This window comes from Diadema antillarum, unplaced genomic scaffold (assembly GCF_040938485.1).
Source record: "Diadema antillarum isolate AM-2024a unplaced genomic scaffold, OU_Dant_1.0 scf00000179, whole genome shotgun sequence".
Taxonomy (NCBI): domain Eukaryota; kingdom Metazoa; phylum Echinodermata; class Echinoidea; order Diadematoida; family Diadematidae; genus Diadema; species Diadema antillarum.
In genome coordinates, this window is record NW_027271068.1 from 462,267 (window position 1) to 480,750 (window position 18,484).

The 18,484-nt window shown below is 38.1% G+C and overlaps 1 protein-coding gene across 1 annotated transcript in view; it reads right to left on the minus strand.

The window, feature by feature from the left end:
- Positions 1-7,406: 7,406 nt before the first annotated feature.
- Positions 7,407-18,484, minus strand: part of LOC139722994 (carboxy-terminal domain RNA polymerase II polypeptide A small phosphatase 1-like) — a 62,791-nt gene continuing 51,713 nt past the window's right edge. The window contains exons 6-9 of the mRNA XM_071634271.1: positions 17,155-17,247; positions 13,310-13,408; positions 9,838-9,924; positions 7,407-9,064 (exon numbers count right to left, since the gene is read on the minus strand). Of these exons, the coding sequence (XP_071490372.1) occupies positions 8,927-9,064; positions 9,838-9,924; positions 13,310-13,408; positions 17,155-17,247 (417 nt within the window). The 3' untranslated portion in view covers positions 7,407-8,926. The remainder of the gene's footprint in view (positions 9,065-9,837; positions 9,925-13,309; positions 13,409-17,154; positions 17,248-18,484) is intronic.

The following is an 18,484-nucleotide window of genomic DNA, read 5'->3' on the forward strand; positions in this document are numbered from 1 at the left end:
AAAGGGATTCATCTATTTTCATCACTCGATAAAATGTTTATTTTGTGTACATGGTTCAATAAAAGTAAAAACTTCAATACAAACACCACAATATTGGCTTGTTAGTTTTCCTTTTGATCTACAACTGACAAATAATAAAATAACTTTATAAAATGTAATTTCTCCAATGTTGCTACTAATTACAGTGTACATGACGATAAAACAAGCTTTTTTCGTATATATCTTTACACTCAGACATACATTGGATGGAAACATTTACATGATAGAGAAACAATATACACAAAGCAGGGACTAATGTCAGGTTCAACCAGGTTATGAGACAGAAAATCACGTTATGTCTTGAATTGCTATATGCAACTGTGTAGCAATAGCACACCTTATTGAAGAGCAACATGACTTTTCAATGACTCCAACTCGTAGAAGTCCTAATATGTATAATACTCATAAATCAAGACAGCAAAAAAGAAATATCAATAATAATAATATATATTTCTACACCTACAGCTGTTGCATTCACTTAGAAATCATGAATGGCTTTAATGCAGGATTCACAAAAAACATCCCAAATGATGAGATACTTGTTGGATGTTGTTCAAAGAAGGAGAAATGATGAACAAACAGAAAGTTGTGAGTTTATGAAAAGTAATAAAAGGTCGTTAAGGCATATCCAAAATCTGGAACTGATAAAGCTATTGAGTCATGCAAAAGTTATCAAAATGTGTCTGTGACCATGTTACCTTGTTCTTTCACCATCTGACGTTGGGATATAGATTTGCTCTGTTCTTTTTCTTGGAATCTATGAACTATGCTTATTAAATAAAAACTAACAATATACATACAAAGACATGCAAACATGAAATGCAAATCATAGATTTATATGTACTTACTTCAACTGCATTTGTTACATTCTACTGGTGTATTTGTTTTTTATTTCTATTTTTTTTTTCATATGCAAAAGGCGAAGTGTTACCCAAAAAATACACTAAAATGATAATGGGCAGTTTCCGCATTAGTAGTAATTGATGAATCAGATGTCACTCTTCAGTGAGACTAAACCGAGTTACAGGTACCGGTAACTAAAACCTGCAACTGTTTTTTTTTTAGAAAAAAAAAATCCCAGAGAAGATAAGCTTTGTTTTATAACAAAGCACGCAGTGAACACGGAAAAAGTTGCAATGTTTGGCTTCATATTGTTACAACCTTTGATGGTAGGTAGCCCTCAATTATTGTATGATGATATCAGTAAAGAAGTAAGACATTGACTTTGAAAAGGGGATCTTGACGAAAAGAAAAGAAGAAAAAAAAAAGAGACTGGAAACAAAATCAGTGGAGTGCAATATTTCAGAAAGCTGTGGATGGTGCTTGTTTTGAATTTAAAAAAGAGTTTGAAAATGACTTGCAGTATGAAAATACAATGTACTTCATTCTACTCTCTTTTTTTTTCTTCCTGTGAGTGTCATATAAAGCAAGTGGTGAGAATTTCAGTCTGTTCAATTGGAAAAAAAAAAGTCACACACCAATACTATTCAAACACACTATACTGTCATATGTATTTATGTTGTGGTTATTTTTTCATTTCATTTTTGTTGTTGTTTTCCAGCAGATTTGATATACTAGCAGGTGATGTACACAACAACAAAACTGTTCAAAATCATTTTTGGGGTTGCTGTTGTTGTTGCTCCCGCTGCTGTTGTTACTGTTTGGTTTTTTTCTTCTCCCAAAAACGACATACAGCAAAATGACATACCGTACATTGTACAGTGATTACTATAACTTCCAACAGTAAAACTGAGGGGGAGGGGGCCCCGGCCATCACATTCATTTTCAGTTAAAACCATCAAACTTTCAAAAACATTGTAAGGCTCCCAATTTCTGACCACATGAGGGTGCACAACTATCAGCAGTGGTGATATAATGTAAAACGAGAAATGTTCGCATGCATTTTGATTTCACGAATTTCGCGAGAGCCAAGATTCGCTAAATTAAAATGCACGTGAAAGTTCTTGTCTACACTATACGCATTGAATGTTAGAGAGAACTCGCGAAACTTTCATGCCGCGAAAAAGGCTGTCGGCTCCAATGTGCGAAAATTTCATGCCGCGAAAATATTGTGTTTTACAGTCGGCCTACCCTCCTTCGCGATAATTCCCTACAGCTTTACTTCTTCACACCATCTATGCAGTCAATCTAACTGTGATGCATGCTTCTAGCATTCCGACATCTGATGAGCAGAACTTGCCAAACAGTCCTAGTTTAGAGGACCTAGGGCCTACTGAGCTACAGAACAAATGTACACAAACACAGACTTTTCAAAGGACATGTCGTTGAAATGACACCATGTGTTCACTTATAGAACTTGTTCCAGAGGGGTTGAAAAGTTGCTGCACACCAAAGTCATGAGGTATAAGACGTAAAATTACATTTTCCACTGAACACTGATGCATAGCATCTGATTTACAATGTTGTCTTGTGGCCACAATGCCTTCTACATTTTAAATCATGCAAATCAATTTTTTCTTTTTCTCTGAACTCTCAAACAAAAGCTTAGCAATGAAGACACACTAAAAAGAAATCATTACATTAAAATCAGAAGTGCTTCAAAGGGTAGCAGCTGCAACCAGACTTTGGCTGCAGCTGTAGTTATATGAAGTGTCATCATCAACAAGTTTAACAAGAAGGGCACACCAGTATAACAACTTCACCTTTTCACATCACTGAGATACATGTAGGAGCCAGTCTGATTTAAACATGCCATAATCATGTAACGCAATCAAAAAGAAAAGACATATCTGTTTGGGGGGGGGGGGGGGGGGGGGGGACTGAAATTTATATGTGTCAATTTGGATCATATGATACTGCCTCAATTAGACATATTAACCTTCAGTTACAGAATCTTTTTGTTCCTCAGTGTGTGTGTGAATGAACATGCAGTCCTTCGCACTTACACTGACTGTCCTTGTGAATTAGGCAGACTCCCCCCACCCCAAGACAAACAGACAAAATCTTTCACAGGTGAAAGTAAGAAAAGCAAATATGACTTCTATGAGGTGTGAAGTTTGAGAGGTTTCAGCTGTGAAGAAGAGTATTATTGAGAATTTGATTTGTCACATTCCTGACTGGTGTATACACATAATCATACCGAATAATAAATCTGATTCAATAATATACCTGCTCTTGTTCATTATTTACATTGGTAAAGTCTCATATTTGACAAATCATCACGTGCCATGACATCAGGCACCAGATAAACCTGTACACAAGTCTTTCTTTAGTGTCCTCTACAGAAGAAATATCAATCCTGAATGATTGATCACACAAAGCTTCAGCAATGCAGGAACACAATTGTTCTCACACTCTTTAAATGAAGAAGATGCCAATTCACTTTAATAAAAGAACATGCATGCATACAAGTTCAGAATCTGCCTACAAACTGAAGGTTCAATTTCTTTATAGAAAAAGAAAAGAAAAGAAAAAAAAGGAGGCATTTAAGACCCTATCAACACACATGACTGTTTTGAAGAAAATTGTGAGGCATTCGCACAGTAATCATATTCATGATTAGATCGTTCATATTCAAGTGACTTGAAATAAGTCATTAGAACCACAATGCTCCCCCCCCCACCCCATCTTTGCAGAGTATCACCATGTGCATGATAATAATATACTGACCATCGCCCTGGGTTGAACAATAATTATAGAGTATGACATCACAGCCATCCATCACCATGGAAACGGGTTCTAAACAACATCACGTAACCTGAATATCTGTGAACACTAACAGTTGCTATTAACCATGCACATACCAGGTTCCAACCCACTGCCCTAAGCCTTGTGCAAGACTATATTGTGTCGAACCAGAACTAAGCTACATCAAAAGACTGTGACACCATCACTTCTATGCTCTATACTGACTTGAGGTATTTCAATCTTATGGTGGCGGCATCTTATGAGAAAAAAATAAACAAACGCACAAAGACCTAACTATCCCATGATACTGATCTTCCACCTGCCACTATCAACTTTCAGAGCTGCTATGAAACGACAACACAATAAAAACTTTGGATAGTCACAACCAAGAATCAATTGATATAATACAATATTTGTTGGTGTCAAACAAAACACAACAAAAATAAACATGCTAGAAATTACATATTTATAATCATAAGAATAATACTCTTGGGTAATACCTTTGCTCACGACTGCTCCAAAGATATTGTTGGTAGCATTAGGTATACAACTTTGACGCTATTAAATACAATGAGGTGGCCAATGTCCTGTAAGAGAGTTTTACAGCTAAAAGTGTATGAGGAATTGTTGACCTAAAGTGTGTCCACTCGCAGCTGACTGCTAGAACAAGAGGAAAAAATTTTACGCAATTAGCTACATTAATTGTACAACACGCATCACCACTTTCGCACGAACCTGCCCCACAACAGACAAAGAAAGAAAAGATGATTTCTTTACCCAGTCCTGGTCATCCTCAAACGCAGTGGCAATTTTGCACAGAAATGATCATAAATCTGAGAGCTGGGCTCAGCGGGGCAGCTATTGTCTCCTGATATTTGCTTTGATAAATACGGCCTCTCCACACTCAATACTTGGGCTTTAAAGGCGCATAGTCCCGGTAGTGTAGAGGGCGCTGTTGATGATACTACCAATCACCGTTAGCATTGATACAAAGACTGCCAAAGTTGAGCTGTCATCAAGAGTAAAGCACATGGGTGTTGCTAGGTAACGTTGCCTTCGTTGTCTTCTCTGCACATCACGCAGTCTGTAGTAATGCCAGGGTGCGTGCATATGTGCTTCTCATTATGACATCACAAAATAAGTTTGCTAAAGCTGTCATCCCCCTCAGCCGAATCATGAGCCAAACTGTGATCGGACCACTGACTACAGTGGATCGGACTTCTTCGGACTCGGGGGAAATGGGTCACAGCGTAAGTGCTAAAGAGGAGTCAATAGCGTAGGTTTCTATAGGAAACTTGCGCCATGCGCCCGCGTATGCATTTGACTAAACCACCAGGACCATGTGCCTTTAAGAAATCATCAGAGAGCATGTGTTCTTCTTCATTTGCTGGAAAGACAGTTCATGCTTGTACAAGAGAGATAAAAACCAGACCATACAAGCTCTGCCTTCTTAGAGAAAAACGTAAACTTTCTTTTAGGTACAAACTGTATTCAATGCTTACATTCTATTTCCTACACTGTCTATGTTACAAAGAGTCCATGCTTTACCACTTTTATCAATATTGGATAGATTTGGTGGGTTGGTTTGTTTGTATCTTTTTTTTTTTTTAAATGTCAGGCTGTTAACTACATGGACCATCAACCTCTATCATGATTCGTATTTATACCTCCTTGGCTGGCTTCAATGCTGAAACGCAGAGAGGGTAATGGGGTAGATTTACAATTAAGAGTACAACCACTAGACAGACGGACGAGGATCAATTCTGCCAAATCCACAACAATTCTCTTACTTTCTTGTTAGTCTCTCTTCTAGCTGTTGATGAGATAAGCTCTGCACAATCAAAACTATCTGTCATCTTATTCCTTTCACTCATTTAATGCTATTTATCATTTAGGATGACTGCCATATTCTAATGAGCTCTACTCTATTGATTACCTTGTGATCTGTTCCTACAAGAGGCACAACCTTATATCAGAGTAAAGTAAATAAACAGCTAGACCCTTTTGCTACGTTTATCTGCCCATCTGTTTTCCATCCAGTGATTTTACATGATTGGGTCGACAACACATCTCTACAACTTAGAACACACTGCGAACAACTACGTCACACTCTCTTCTTTTTTTTACTCTCTTTTTTTTTACAACACATCATATTCATATCAAAAAAATCAATTGATTGGTAATAAAAATATTATCTCATTAAATGCATTTTTTTCTCTATCTACAACCAAAAAAATCATATAATAATAATATGCTCTGTACACATTTCTACAATCCTGTCATCTGTAACTCTCTCTTTTTTTCCTCCCCTCCCTCTTAAACTTTACAATTTTTCTGATCTGTACATATATATTTCTGCAACATCTGAGACGTGATGCAAAAAAATAAACCTACATGTATCTGGAGAGATGAACTGCTATTAGTTTTTTCAGGACAGATGTGGCAAGTGAGAAATAAGGAACATCGCCCGGTCACAGAGTTGTCCCTGCGAGCTCCAAGCTTCATTTTTTCTTTTTTTTTCTTCTCTTTTGCTTCAAGTACAACCATCCCCGAGGGGTTCCTAATCAATTAGGGATGCAATCTACCATGCAGGGGAACTGCTCTGTGGGTGAAATATTCTGATACCGTCTGGTATCAATGTCGGGTTTATAGTTTTCCAATGTTCTGGGCACACTGCTTATAACACGGTATTGCTAATGATGACTTCATAATGTATAAAGGTATGGGATATCAAGTTCTTAAAAAAAAAAAAAAAATGGAAAAAAGAAATGAAAAGTAATGAGTCTGGAATATTGAATGGGGTGATCTGTATTTTGCATATTCAAATTAAATTTCCACCCAAATCTCGCTGAAAGATGGCTTTTGGTAACAGACAGCAAAGTTTAAATCATTTTGGGTGTTCAGCAGCAGAAAAAGGGAAACATAACCCTCAATTTCCCATCCATCATCATCTATTCCTGTCTAGAGATGTTTCTTTGGCTCATCCTAACGATAAATGATTAAATTCATAATGGGGAAAAAAAAATGTGAGATTTTGAAAACAAAACTGATGGTCATACTCTGATCACAAGAGATGTCATTGCATTGTATCTCCTATGGTGCCAATTTCTGTGGAACACTTTGCACATGTTGGTTAATGCTCAATACACAGTCCAGTGAAGAAAGGGTAACAAAATTTTAAAAAGGAAAAAGGCTGGTGTCAAGGCTACTACCTAGCAGAAACTGAAATTTCCATGTACATTTCCATTTATCACATGAGACTTGTTGGTTTAGAACAGACTGAGCCAATTCTGTTGGCCAAACAATGGCAGCAAAAATATGAGAAATCTGCCATCAATTTCATTTCAACTTTTCTTTCTTTTTCTATTCACTATGCCTGAGTTTTTTGTTTTTTTTTTCTGGTCACAAAACACTCTCTCTTTCACGACTTTGCCATCTGTAGCCAAATGGACCTGGAACTTGTCCTCTGTCATTTTTGTTAATATTTTTTATCACTGTTTGGTCATCTTTCTATAATTTCATGTAAATTTATCATCACATGCAATCTGACTCATGCTGCCAAACAATGTCAAAAAATTAAAATAATAAAAATAAGATAAAAATGGAGATAGTCCCCCTTCGCCTCAGTCATAATTACAGAATAATGAATTTCTATGTACAAACAAAAATAACCCTTTCAATAGGTAAGACATGGTTCCACCTCATTTGGTGGATGTGGTTACTGCCAAGGGAGAGGCATACCATGGTACTAGTTATGAACATACCAGTCTTGCATGAAGCGTTTTATGGGATGCGAACTCCAAGATGCCTGTTTCTAGAATAAAGTCACTTCTCTTGCCATTAGACTAAGCCATAAAACTTCCCTTTGAGACAAGAGAAGGAAAAGTTTCCGGCAGCCAACACATCTTTAGCAGCATAAGGCTTTGAGTGGGGACTGACTTGACGAGCAAGTGGTAGCTTAAAATCTGGCTACAGGTGTCAACAGAATAACCCTTTTTGTGCCAGGGACTTTGGACATGGTGCACAACGCTATGAGGTTTCCATGGCAAATTGGTATGTAAAACACACAAAGGGTTAATTAAATCAGGCTTTATGTGCTCTGATTAGTTTAGCTCTAACACACAAACCTGTCACAGCTATCAACACTCAAGTTTGTTCCTTTCATACATTCAGCATGAGTTTTCCAAACAAAGGCGACTGCTGTTCTTGCTGCTAATAGCTCACAAGGGGTAAACGTGTTATACATCAAAGGCAGGAGACAAATTGCCCACTAATTCTTGCTGAAAAAGAATTGAATTTGGAAAAAAAAAAAGAGACCAAAACAAAGAAACTTGATACACACTGGCAGTGATAACACATGTCCAAATGACGAAATTTACTGTCTGCTGCCAATCTGTGAACCCATATCACCGGGCGGTTCTGCTTGTTCACAACATATTGCTCTTAAAAGCAAAGGAGTTTCGTAAGTTTTGTGAGTACCATAGGTACACGCTGTGCACCCGTTGAAGGTTACTTACTCACCGATTGTGTTTAGTTCCTTGTACCAACACAACTTTGGCAGTTGACTCGTTAATCATCTACCTATCACTTCAGAGATTCTCTTTTTGCACTTGAGAGATCTGTGGGACAGCTGGGAAATATTAGACATTTTTTTTCTTCAATCAGTTAAATTTACCAGCTGAATTTAAGGCTTTCTATCTTGAATAAATATAAATGAAGAAAGGGAGAGTGAGAGAGAGAGTTCTCTTCTTCTGGTCCTTTGGGAATTTTGAAGAAAACTTGCTCTGGCCGTTTTGTTGTCATGGCAACGAGATGAGGTTGGCGGTCTGGTTCTTCTATTGTTGAAGAGCATGAACAAGGGGGGCAGGAGGTTGAATGTCTGGTAGAATTCTGGGTCTGGTATATACGGCTCTGCGGATCAACGGTAAACATATTGTACAACATATCCATAGAAGCACAAAAATATATCTGCATTATATTTCCTTCTGTGTTTTGTCAATGTATTGTATCTGTTCTTTTGCTTCCTATATCTTTTGTCATTCTGCTGTTATTCGCATATTCTTTTAAAATCTTTTGGCAGTTCAGTTATTTCTTGATGAGAAATCGGGCGTCGGTGGCGACCTCCGTCTCTGAGAAACTGAAGATTCCGATTGGGCGGATGGATTCCGAAATGAGAGAGCGCCGAGGAAGGAAGGAAGGATGACTTTAGGGGTGAAGCGGCTTCCCCCTTCCCTCCCTCCTAGCGCTTTATGTGATTGTGGTTCTCCTTCTTGAGGATCTTGTAGACGTCTTCCTCCTGGGAGATGCGTTCCAGGAGGGGGAGTACATCCAGGAGCTCGGTGTCGGACATGTCGTCGAACCACGAACTGACTGGGATCTGGGGAGTTAGGAGGAAAGGGGTTAATAATCCATACACACTTTGTGTACTCATTATCACTTAATTCATTCCATTCTATTTTATCTATAGAATTGTTTCCACAAATTACAATTTTGACACGTCGTGTATCTACACATTAAACAATGGCCACAAAAATTTTAAAATTCTATGCATACAGAATGAACTTTACATGATAATCAAAGTTCCAGGATACACTTTAAGTCTACAGAATACCTGTCATATTCCTATAAAAGAAACTGAAATAGTGTGTTGGGGAACCAACAGAAAAGCAGATGCTATGAGGATAGGTCCTAGAAAAAGAAGTTGTCACACATACATGTACATATGCACACACACATGCACATACACTTCATGCAGTGATTTCTTTAACAGCTTCATATAGTACAGAATTTGACTACCACATATCTGCAAACCCTAATATTCAGTATAAAGAGGACTATTCAAAACTGGGGATAAAGTATGCAAAAACTACACAAATTGCCCACTCATTATCATGCCTTGACAAAAATGAGAACACAAGGTTAAAAAAAAAAATTCTTCTTTCCAAAAAAATTGGAACAGCTGGCAGGTATGCTACTGCCAACATTTTCTTGAAGCCCGCAACTGACACAAGAGAGGCTCAATATGACTGCTGGGATTCAACATTCATCCAACTTGCAGATTCACAGAAACAATTCCTCATCTTCCTTTCTTTCTTTTTTTCCAATTGCAAGCTTCTGGATATAAGTACATTTAATAGATGGCACACTCACTGCGTTATCTTGGTGGAAGATGTAAGAAGCGGGAGAATTGTCCACAATGACGATTCGTTCTAGTTTGCGCCCAAGCCGACTGAGATCCTGGGGGGGAGGGGGGAAAGAAGGGCAGTAGATCTTGAAAATAATATGTAAGTAAAAACAAACTACCAAACAAACAAATAAACAAACAAACAAAACCCAAACACATAGAAATAATCAAAGATACCAATCACCCTTAACTGAAGTGTATCAGTGGTAATTCCAAACTATGTAAAAGTCGACGTTAAAGGGATGGTACAGTATTGGTGCAGATGAAAATTGGGCTTTAACTTTTTTGCGAGATACCAAGAAAACACTTATGAAATAGTACAGAGCATACAGTGTACCATTTTAAGAGGAAATCAAAGTTTATTTGATGAAAATCGGGTTTGAAATAGCTGAAACATCTAAAAACAAAGCAAAACAAAACGATCGTAATAAAATGTGGGTCCCACACTTTATCAGGATCACTCTGTTTTGGATATCTCAGCCATCTCAAAATCAATTTTCATCAAATAAATATTGAAATTCTCATGGAATTACATGCTCTTTCATAATTCATAAGAGTTTTCTCACTATCTCACCAAAAAATGATAAAAACCTGAAGTTAAGTCTCAACCAAAACTATACGATCCCTGGAGAGACAAATCCGACAGTCATAATGGTGAAAGTTTTGTAAAAACTGAACTTGATCTACAAGTTTTCCATGTGTCCACTGGATAGTGACATTGGTCACTGAAAACTGCATGTGCAAAACAGTGGAGGCAATGCTGTCAGCCAAATCCATTGACTGGTACGTAAAATTATCATTATTAATATTACCCGAGGAATCAACGTTTATCTGATGAATATTAGTTTTGAAATGCCTGAGATAACCAAAACAAAGAGGTCCTAATAAAAGGTATGACCCTAACTTTCATAAGGACCACTTTGATTTACTTTGTTTTTTGATATCTCAGCCCTGTCAAAAGCACTTTTCATTATATAAATTTGTAATTACTCTTAACAAAATTGTATGCTCTTTAAAGGACAAGTTCACCTTCATAAACATAAGGATTGAGAGAATGCAACAATATTAGTAGAACACATCAGTGAAAGTTTGAGGAAAATTGGACAATCGATGCAAAAGTTATGAATTTTTAAAATTTTTGTGTTGGAACCGCTGGATGAGGAGACTACTACAGCTTGTGAGTCACATGCGTACAACAGTATAAAGAAAATGTACATATTTTCACTTTTTTCGCATAATAAAAGAGCTCTTGACTTGCCTCTTTCTAAAGGCAGGGGGAATAATATTACTCATAACATTTGTCGGTAACGAGTCATGGGAATGTGTACTTTTTTCAAAAGATGGCATTTTGTGAAATTCTCTTTATATTTTCCTTATATTGTTGTACGCATGTGACATCTAAGTTATTCATACACTGGAGTAGTCTTCTCATCCAGCGGTTACTGCACAAAAACTTCAAAAATTCATAACTTTTGAACGGATTGTCTGATTTTCCTCAAACTTTCAATGATGTGTTCTACCAATATTGCTACATTCTCTCAATCCTTATGTTTATGAAGGTGAACTTGTCCTTTAATATTTCCTAAGTGATTTCTCATTATCTCACAAAAAGATAAATTCTCAATCCCCTATCTCCATCAAAACTATACCATCCCATCGATGGGAGATTGATGAGGACATATGTGACCCGCTACAACAAAAAGGTCCTAAAGTCGCGCACGGTCGAAGCCGTGAAAATCGAGTTTGAAGTCAGAGCATTAAAATTAGTCAAAACTTACGATTTTCTGATGTTGATATATTATTAGAGTCTAACATGTCTTCTATCATCCGTTGAAATTTTGAAGCAAAATGATCAAAGGAAAGATTAAAAAAATAGCGTTTTACTGAGCCATGTTTTTTGGCGTTTCAACGAAGCAGAAACTGGTTCCAAAATTTGGATTGAGCGCCACAGATAGGTTCCGCCCCTAACAACGACCAGAATGATCTCATTGGTCAGTTTGCTGCTTGCTGCTAACCGAAGCGTGAAGCTCGCACACTGCCCAGTCGACTGGTGCGGGCGGGCGGGGTGCGCTATGCTCAGCCGCTTCTCACATCCTGGTCACTGATTGGTTGGTGAGGAGACCGCCGACGCTGATGTGCTTGAATGAACTCTTCGGAAGTTGCTAGGGCTTACCTTCTATTGTCCAGCGGTGAAAACTGATTTGCGTGTCCCTTGATCGCGGTTGCGTCGAAAGGAAGACTTTTAGGACGCTGTTCTCGAAACAGTGATTTTCCAGACGTCTCGACATGCTCCCTTTTAAACATTGATATCTCCGCGGCCGATTATTTTTATAAAATGTGTTAAATAATAATTTAAAGCAGAAAGATTAGGGGATTATATCATGCAATTTTCAAATAATCGACCTCGCGCGACTTTAGGATCATTTTGTTGTAGCGGGTCACATATTATTACATCATCTTACTCTGATGTTGTTACAAATCATATCACTCTTTGGGGGAAAAATGTGAACCTGTAAAATAGAATTAAGAAAAAAATATTTTTTTGTGTGTTTTGTTTTTGTTTTAATGTAGGTCCAATAATGGAAAATTCATTGGTTGTTTAACCTAAAAAATGAGCAAGAAAATAGAATACTTCAACAAGCATGAACAGAATCATACATTTCACCTGATCATGAACATAACCTGCAGGTATTGGATATAATATTGCTGCACTCATAACTGGCATGCATTTTCTGAATGTAAAGCAAAACAACCATAGTTCCTCTGAGCTTCAAATAATGCCCCAGTCACATATAAACACGGATGCTCAAGGATTTACACGGTGATCCAGGGAAATCCGGGGACGTCTGGCCAGATCCGGGGAGATCCGGGATTTGTACACACGGTATCAACACGGCAGCTACACGGATAAGGCTGGAAGAGCGCGGCGTCTACACGGACAAACATGGCATCTACACGAATCAACATGGCAACTACACGGATCAACACGGCAGCTACACGGATCAACACAGCAGCCACACCGACCACCCCGGATTGCTCTGCCAACACGGCAATCCCCGGATGACGCCGGATGTTTTTTACCTCCAAAAGTTGCCGTGTTGGCCTCCCGGTGTCAACACGGATCTCTCCCCGGATCAGATCCGGGGTGGTCCGGGGTGATCCGGGATGTCTATGTGACTGGGATATTAAGTGTATTTTTTGCAAACAGATTTGCCCTCATCTACAAGAAGTAATTAGATCTAAACAAGTTAGTACTGCTTGTTTTCTATGAAAATTTTTCCTAATTTAGATAAAAATCTTTGGTGCTGTACAGTAATGTGGACCAGGGTGGTCCATTCTATTCACAACAACAAACAACAACAGCAGTGCTTCTCATCTTTCAAATGATAAGTCTATCTGACTGCTCAGGAAGTACAGCCAGGTGGCGGCGTAGGGTACCTTGATGTAGTTGCCTCTGTGGAACACGCAGGATTCCCGGAAAAGCCGACACCTGAAGACGCCCCACTTGTCCAAGAGGTCAGCGACTGGGTCTGCATACTGCATTACAACATATCAAATAGAACGAAATCAATTATTTGACTTGGTAGGGGCAGGGACTTTGTGTAGAATCTCAATGCATTGATTTATTAACCCTTTGGAAACCTTGAGGTTTTTGGAATTGTCGTCTTCTACTAATGCGGGGAGGGGGGTGGGGGAGCAGTGAATTCGGACTTCCTCATCGGTCAAGGCAAATTGATGACCGCCAGAGCAAGACAGCCTTTCTAAGAATAACAAGGAAAAGTAGAAATTACGCGGTGCGTAATATATGTCCCAGCCGAAGTAGCATTTAGTAGCAAAATGTACAATATAGGTAAAAAGATCAATTTCAAAGGTCAAAGAAGTCAAAGGTCAAAATTCTATGTAGAAGTTTTGAAGCCCTCACCTAGTGCCATCACATAAAGCAAACGGAATCGAAATCGGGTTAGAAATGGCGAAGGAGTAGCATTTTGTAGCCAATGTACAATATAGGTAAAAAAATCAAGGTCAAAGGTCAAAGAAGTCAAAGGTCAAAATTCTGTGTACAGGTTTTGAAGCCCTCACCTAGTGCCATCACTTAAAGCAAACGGAATTGAAATCGGGTTACAAATGGCGAAGAAGTAGCATTTTGTAGCAAAATGTACAATATATTTCAAAAATCAAGGTCAAAGGTCAAAGAAGTCAAAGGTCAAAATTCTGTGTAGAAGTTTTGAAGCCCTCACCTAGTGCCATCACATAAAGCAAACGGAATCAAAATCGGGTAAGAAATGGCGAAGGAGTAGCATTTTGTAGGCAATGTACAATATAGGTCAAAAATCAAGGTCAAAGGTCAAAGAAGTCAATGGTCAAAATTCTGTGTACAGGTTTTGAAGCCCTCACCTAGTGCCATCATATAAAGCAAACGGAATCAAAATCGGGTTAGAAATGGCGAAGGAGTAGCATTTTGAAGCAAAATGTACAATATAGGTCAAAGGTCAAGGTCAAAGGTCACAACTGAAATTCTGTATATAAGTTTCAAAGCTCCCATGTAGTGCTATCATATACAGCAAACAGAATCAAAATCGGGTTAGAAATGGCGAAGGAGTAGCATTTTGAACATTTTGATCACACACGGACGCACGGACGGACGGACAGACGGACAGACAGACGGACACACGGACACACACACGTACGGAGCCCATTTCATAGTCCCCTGCTCGAACTCGTTCGGCGGGGACAATAATTTATGGAAATGGATGATATTTCCCGAAGCAAACACAGAAACACTAACCCTAACCCTAAGCCTGGCACTTTCAAGCCCACACAAAAAGTAAGCTAAAATGAATTTCCACTTTTCTCAACAGTTTGAAAAAGATTATGCTCTGAGCTTTAAAATGATAAATAACTTGTTAAAATTGGACCATCTCATACACATTTAAAAAAAAGTGACTGAAATGAGTGTTAGGAGGTGCAATATCATATTTTAATAGGATTTATAGGTTAGGGTCGCTTAGGCCTCGTGTGCATATGAAAACATTTATCTCTCAGTGAAAGCAGCACTTGGCCACACAAACACAGTTCAGAAAAAGTGCTAAGATCTGAACTCCATTTTTTTTTTTCAAGCTGCCAAATTTTGACAGTATGTAGACAAAAGAATACCCCCAAGATTAAGAAAAATTTGAGACGGTCAACCGAAATGACTAAGTATCTTGATCCATTTATGCATAGAATTCTAATCTGTAACATTTTGAGGGTTCTGAGCTGGGTGGTCACAGTTTTGCATACAGGTGATTATTTTTTTTTTACTCCAGCAGGCCTGCGCTAATTGTGATTTTTATAATGTACCCAGGTGGACAACAAATGAAGATAGATGCAATCAGGCCTAACTCCTCTGCCCATGCCAAAGGATTTTTAAAATAAGAATCTGCCACACCAGAATGTTACAAACCTGCTTCCCATCTTGCCACGGGGCACCTAAAGCTCATTGCTGGGCAAGTGATATTGATGTGTCCTTGCCTGTCAAAAGTATAGACTACTTTACCTACAAATGTAGTTGCCCATTCTGGCAGGGAAATAAATCCCTGTACGTAGAGGTACTTGTAGCTTTCCCTCAAAATACTCCTAATGGAGTTTTAACAGGAGGTACCAGTACACTTTACATTTTGCACTTGTCCTGAAAACTGAAGAATCTACACTGTAGAAGAGCTGTTCCAATGAGGCCTCATCTTACGGCTGCACTAAAATACTTTGGTAGTGATAACTATGACTTCCAGTAGAGGTGCTTCCCGGCTTTCGCTTGCATGTTATTTCTGCAAGGGACTGTTTATACTATCCTCTACTAGCTAAACACCATAAAAAGTGAAGGCAGAAAATGTACAAGTTGTACTTCAAGGCACAGATCAGCGAGACACTGTTAACAAAAGGGTGACATTACACAAACCTAATAACGAGCAAACATTTTCACGATTTGATCATTGGTAATAAAAAATGTTATAGAGGAATAAAATCAAATGCAATCATAACATTTAGTCCCATATATCTATATCTGTGTTGGTGAGTTTTGTATGTGTGATCTTTGGCAAGTTGTCTGATTTTGCTCTTTTTTTTTTAAATCCATAAGCTAGTCGCTTAAAAGAATCTGTGTGACCAACTATACTTTTTCCTAATTCCTAAACCACATTCCTATCTAAAATGCAAGATGGTAATATATATATATATATATATATATATTTTTTTTTTTTTTTTTTTTTTTTTTTTTGGGTGTGTGTGCGTGTACTTGTTCCAGCAAACTTGTCTAAAGCCAGCAAGGAAACTGAAATTTCTTGACATCCATAGGTAGAAATAACAGGATCATCCTGCTGTGGTGTCCCATCCTGATACCTTGTTTTGTTTATTTGCCCAAGCACAAGTGGGTCTGAACTCCAAAGGGGAATAAAACTGTTCTCATATACACCACAGGTGTAAACCTGAGCTTGAGGTATAATGTCCCACGCACAACACACAAACACAAACATGGAATGCAATATATCTGTCCTTGACGGGCTACATACACTGTACATGCCTGCTCAACAAGAGAATTATAACTTTACACTCAACCTTAGAATCATGTTTACTTTTTTTTTTTCAATGGGCACTTTTCTGGGTGTCAAATGATCATGCTGTACATGTCAATGCGTGGCATGCCTCCTTGTCGCCTCTGAAGCACAGCTGTTCAACTGAGTAGCTGAAGATTGTCTTACATCATAATGTACATAATACATTGCACCAAACAAAGTGCTTGATTTCTACTTTAATAGTATACTGTATGTTCAACAGTATATCACTGTCTAACCAAAGTAGAAACAACACATGTTACTGTACACCACTTACAACTGTATGTGTGTGGTAACATTGCTGTTTATATTAACAGAAGTGAGTACATCACACCTTCAGACAAGAAATATCCTTAAAAATAGCCAAAAGAATATTTCTCCACATTGGTACAAAGAAATCACAACCTAAATATGAACAATGACTTTATTATTCAACAATGTATACAAACTATATCACCAGTGAATGAGTGATCTGATATTTGCATTATACATACAAATGGTTAGGCCCTATTAACCAGTAGGAACTACAAGTTAATAATCTAAGATTGTAACTTAAGCTAATCCTCATGTTTAGGAATGTTATATGAACAGAACTATAGATATCATGTAGGGCCTATGTTTGTGTGTGGGGGCAGGGAGGTTGCTTGCCTCATAAATATCACATATGTTTGTGTTTGTGTGTTGGGGGTTACTCACCTTTGCGAGGCTGGCTGTAAATAACACACACTCGTAGAGCTGTCCAACTCTCTGCAAGAATTCATCCACATGCGGCCTCTTTAATACATACACCTGGGGAACAAAAACAAAAGACAATGCACAGAACATACACACTTGTAATATCATCCTTATAAATCACATGTGTGCCAAAAACATGCATTCACTATTACATGACCCAAATTCTGGGGAAATGCCCAGTCCTTAGCATCTCAACACAGAAAGTGAGGTCTCTTAAGAAAAGGGCAAATTGCAAATATAATGTATACGTATAATGCAATACTCTTCACCACACAATCTGATTCCATATGTTTGAAATACATATGTACAAAAACTCTCTATATACTGTAGTCTTCAAGTCTGGTGTCATCATAATACTAAATAATTTCTTCTGCCCTCCCAATTTCTTTTTTGTTTTCCCTTGCTATATTTATAATTAACTACATCCATGTGAACCTACCTTTTCTTTTTTTCTTTACCATTACTTTCCAAGAAAAAAAGGGGGGGGGGGATACTGAATCATGCTTACCATGACTTCAGGTTTGACCTGATGTCTTTTTAAAAATCTAAATGTAGCCTTCGTGCAAGACTCTGTGGCTCATGTTTTACTTTGCTAAGACTTTGCCTAAACATGGGACTCCCTCTTTCCCAAGATCTGTTATTGGAGATGGCCTACGGTATCATATTATCTCCCAGTATTTTCTCCTATTTTCCTCCCATCTATCACCATCGCTTGATATCATGCTCATTTTTTTTTTAACCTATGAGTGACCTGGACAGAAAGGCCACCCACTAATAAAGATGACAGCATTACTTCATGGGTGACTGTCACCTTTTATCTTGAATAAGTGAAATATCAAAATGCCATATAGACCTGTACCTAGCTTTCAGATTCACTTTTAGTGAACATCGCATATATTCAATTGGCTATATTTTGTACTCAAAATTATTTGAGCGAGCTCGGGCATGGAAAGTGCTCAGTTTCCCTTTGCAGCACACCCGAGGCAAAGTTTCCCTCGACATGCATCTAAACCTCTGTTGTCTGAGATGAGTGCTTCTTCATAAGAGGAACCATCACTTTGAACCGAGACGCACAATAGGGGATCCAAAGTATATTGAATCATTCAAAGACAAGGGGCCAGTAATGAGTGAAACTCACTTCCTCATTGTTTTAACATTGCTGGATCATACTGTACAGCTATGTTGAGTATCTGTACTGGGTACATGGGTTCAAGATTTAAGGCACGTACAGTGTATCATAAAATGTAATGCAACATTATCGAATGTAAATAAGAGGAAACGACAAATGCAA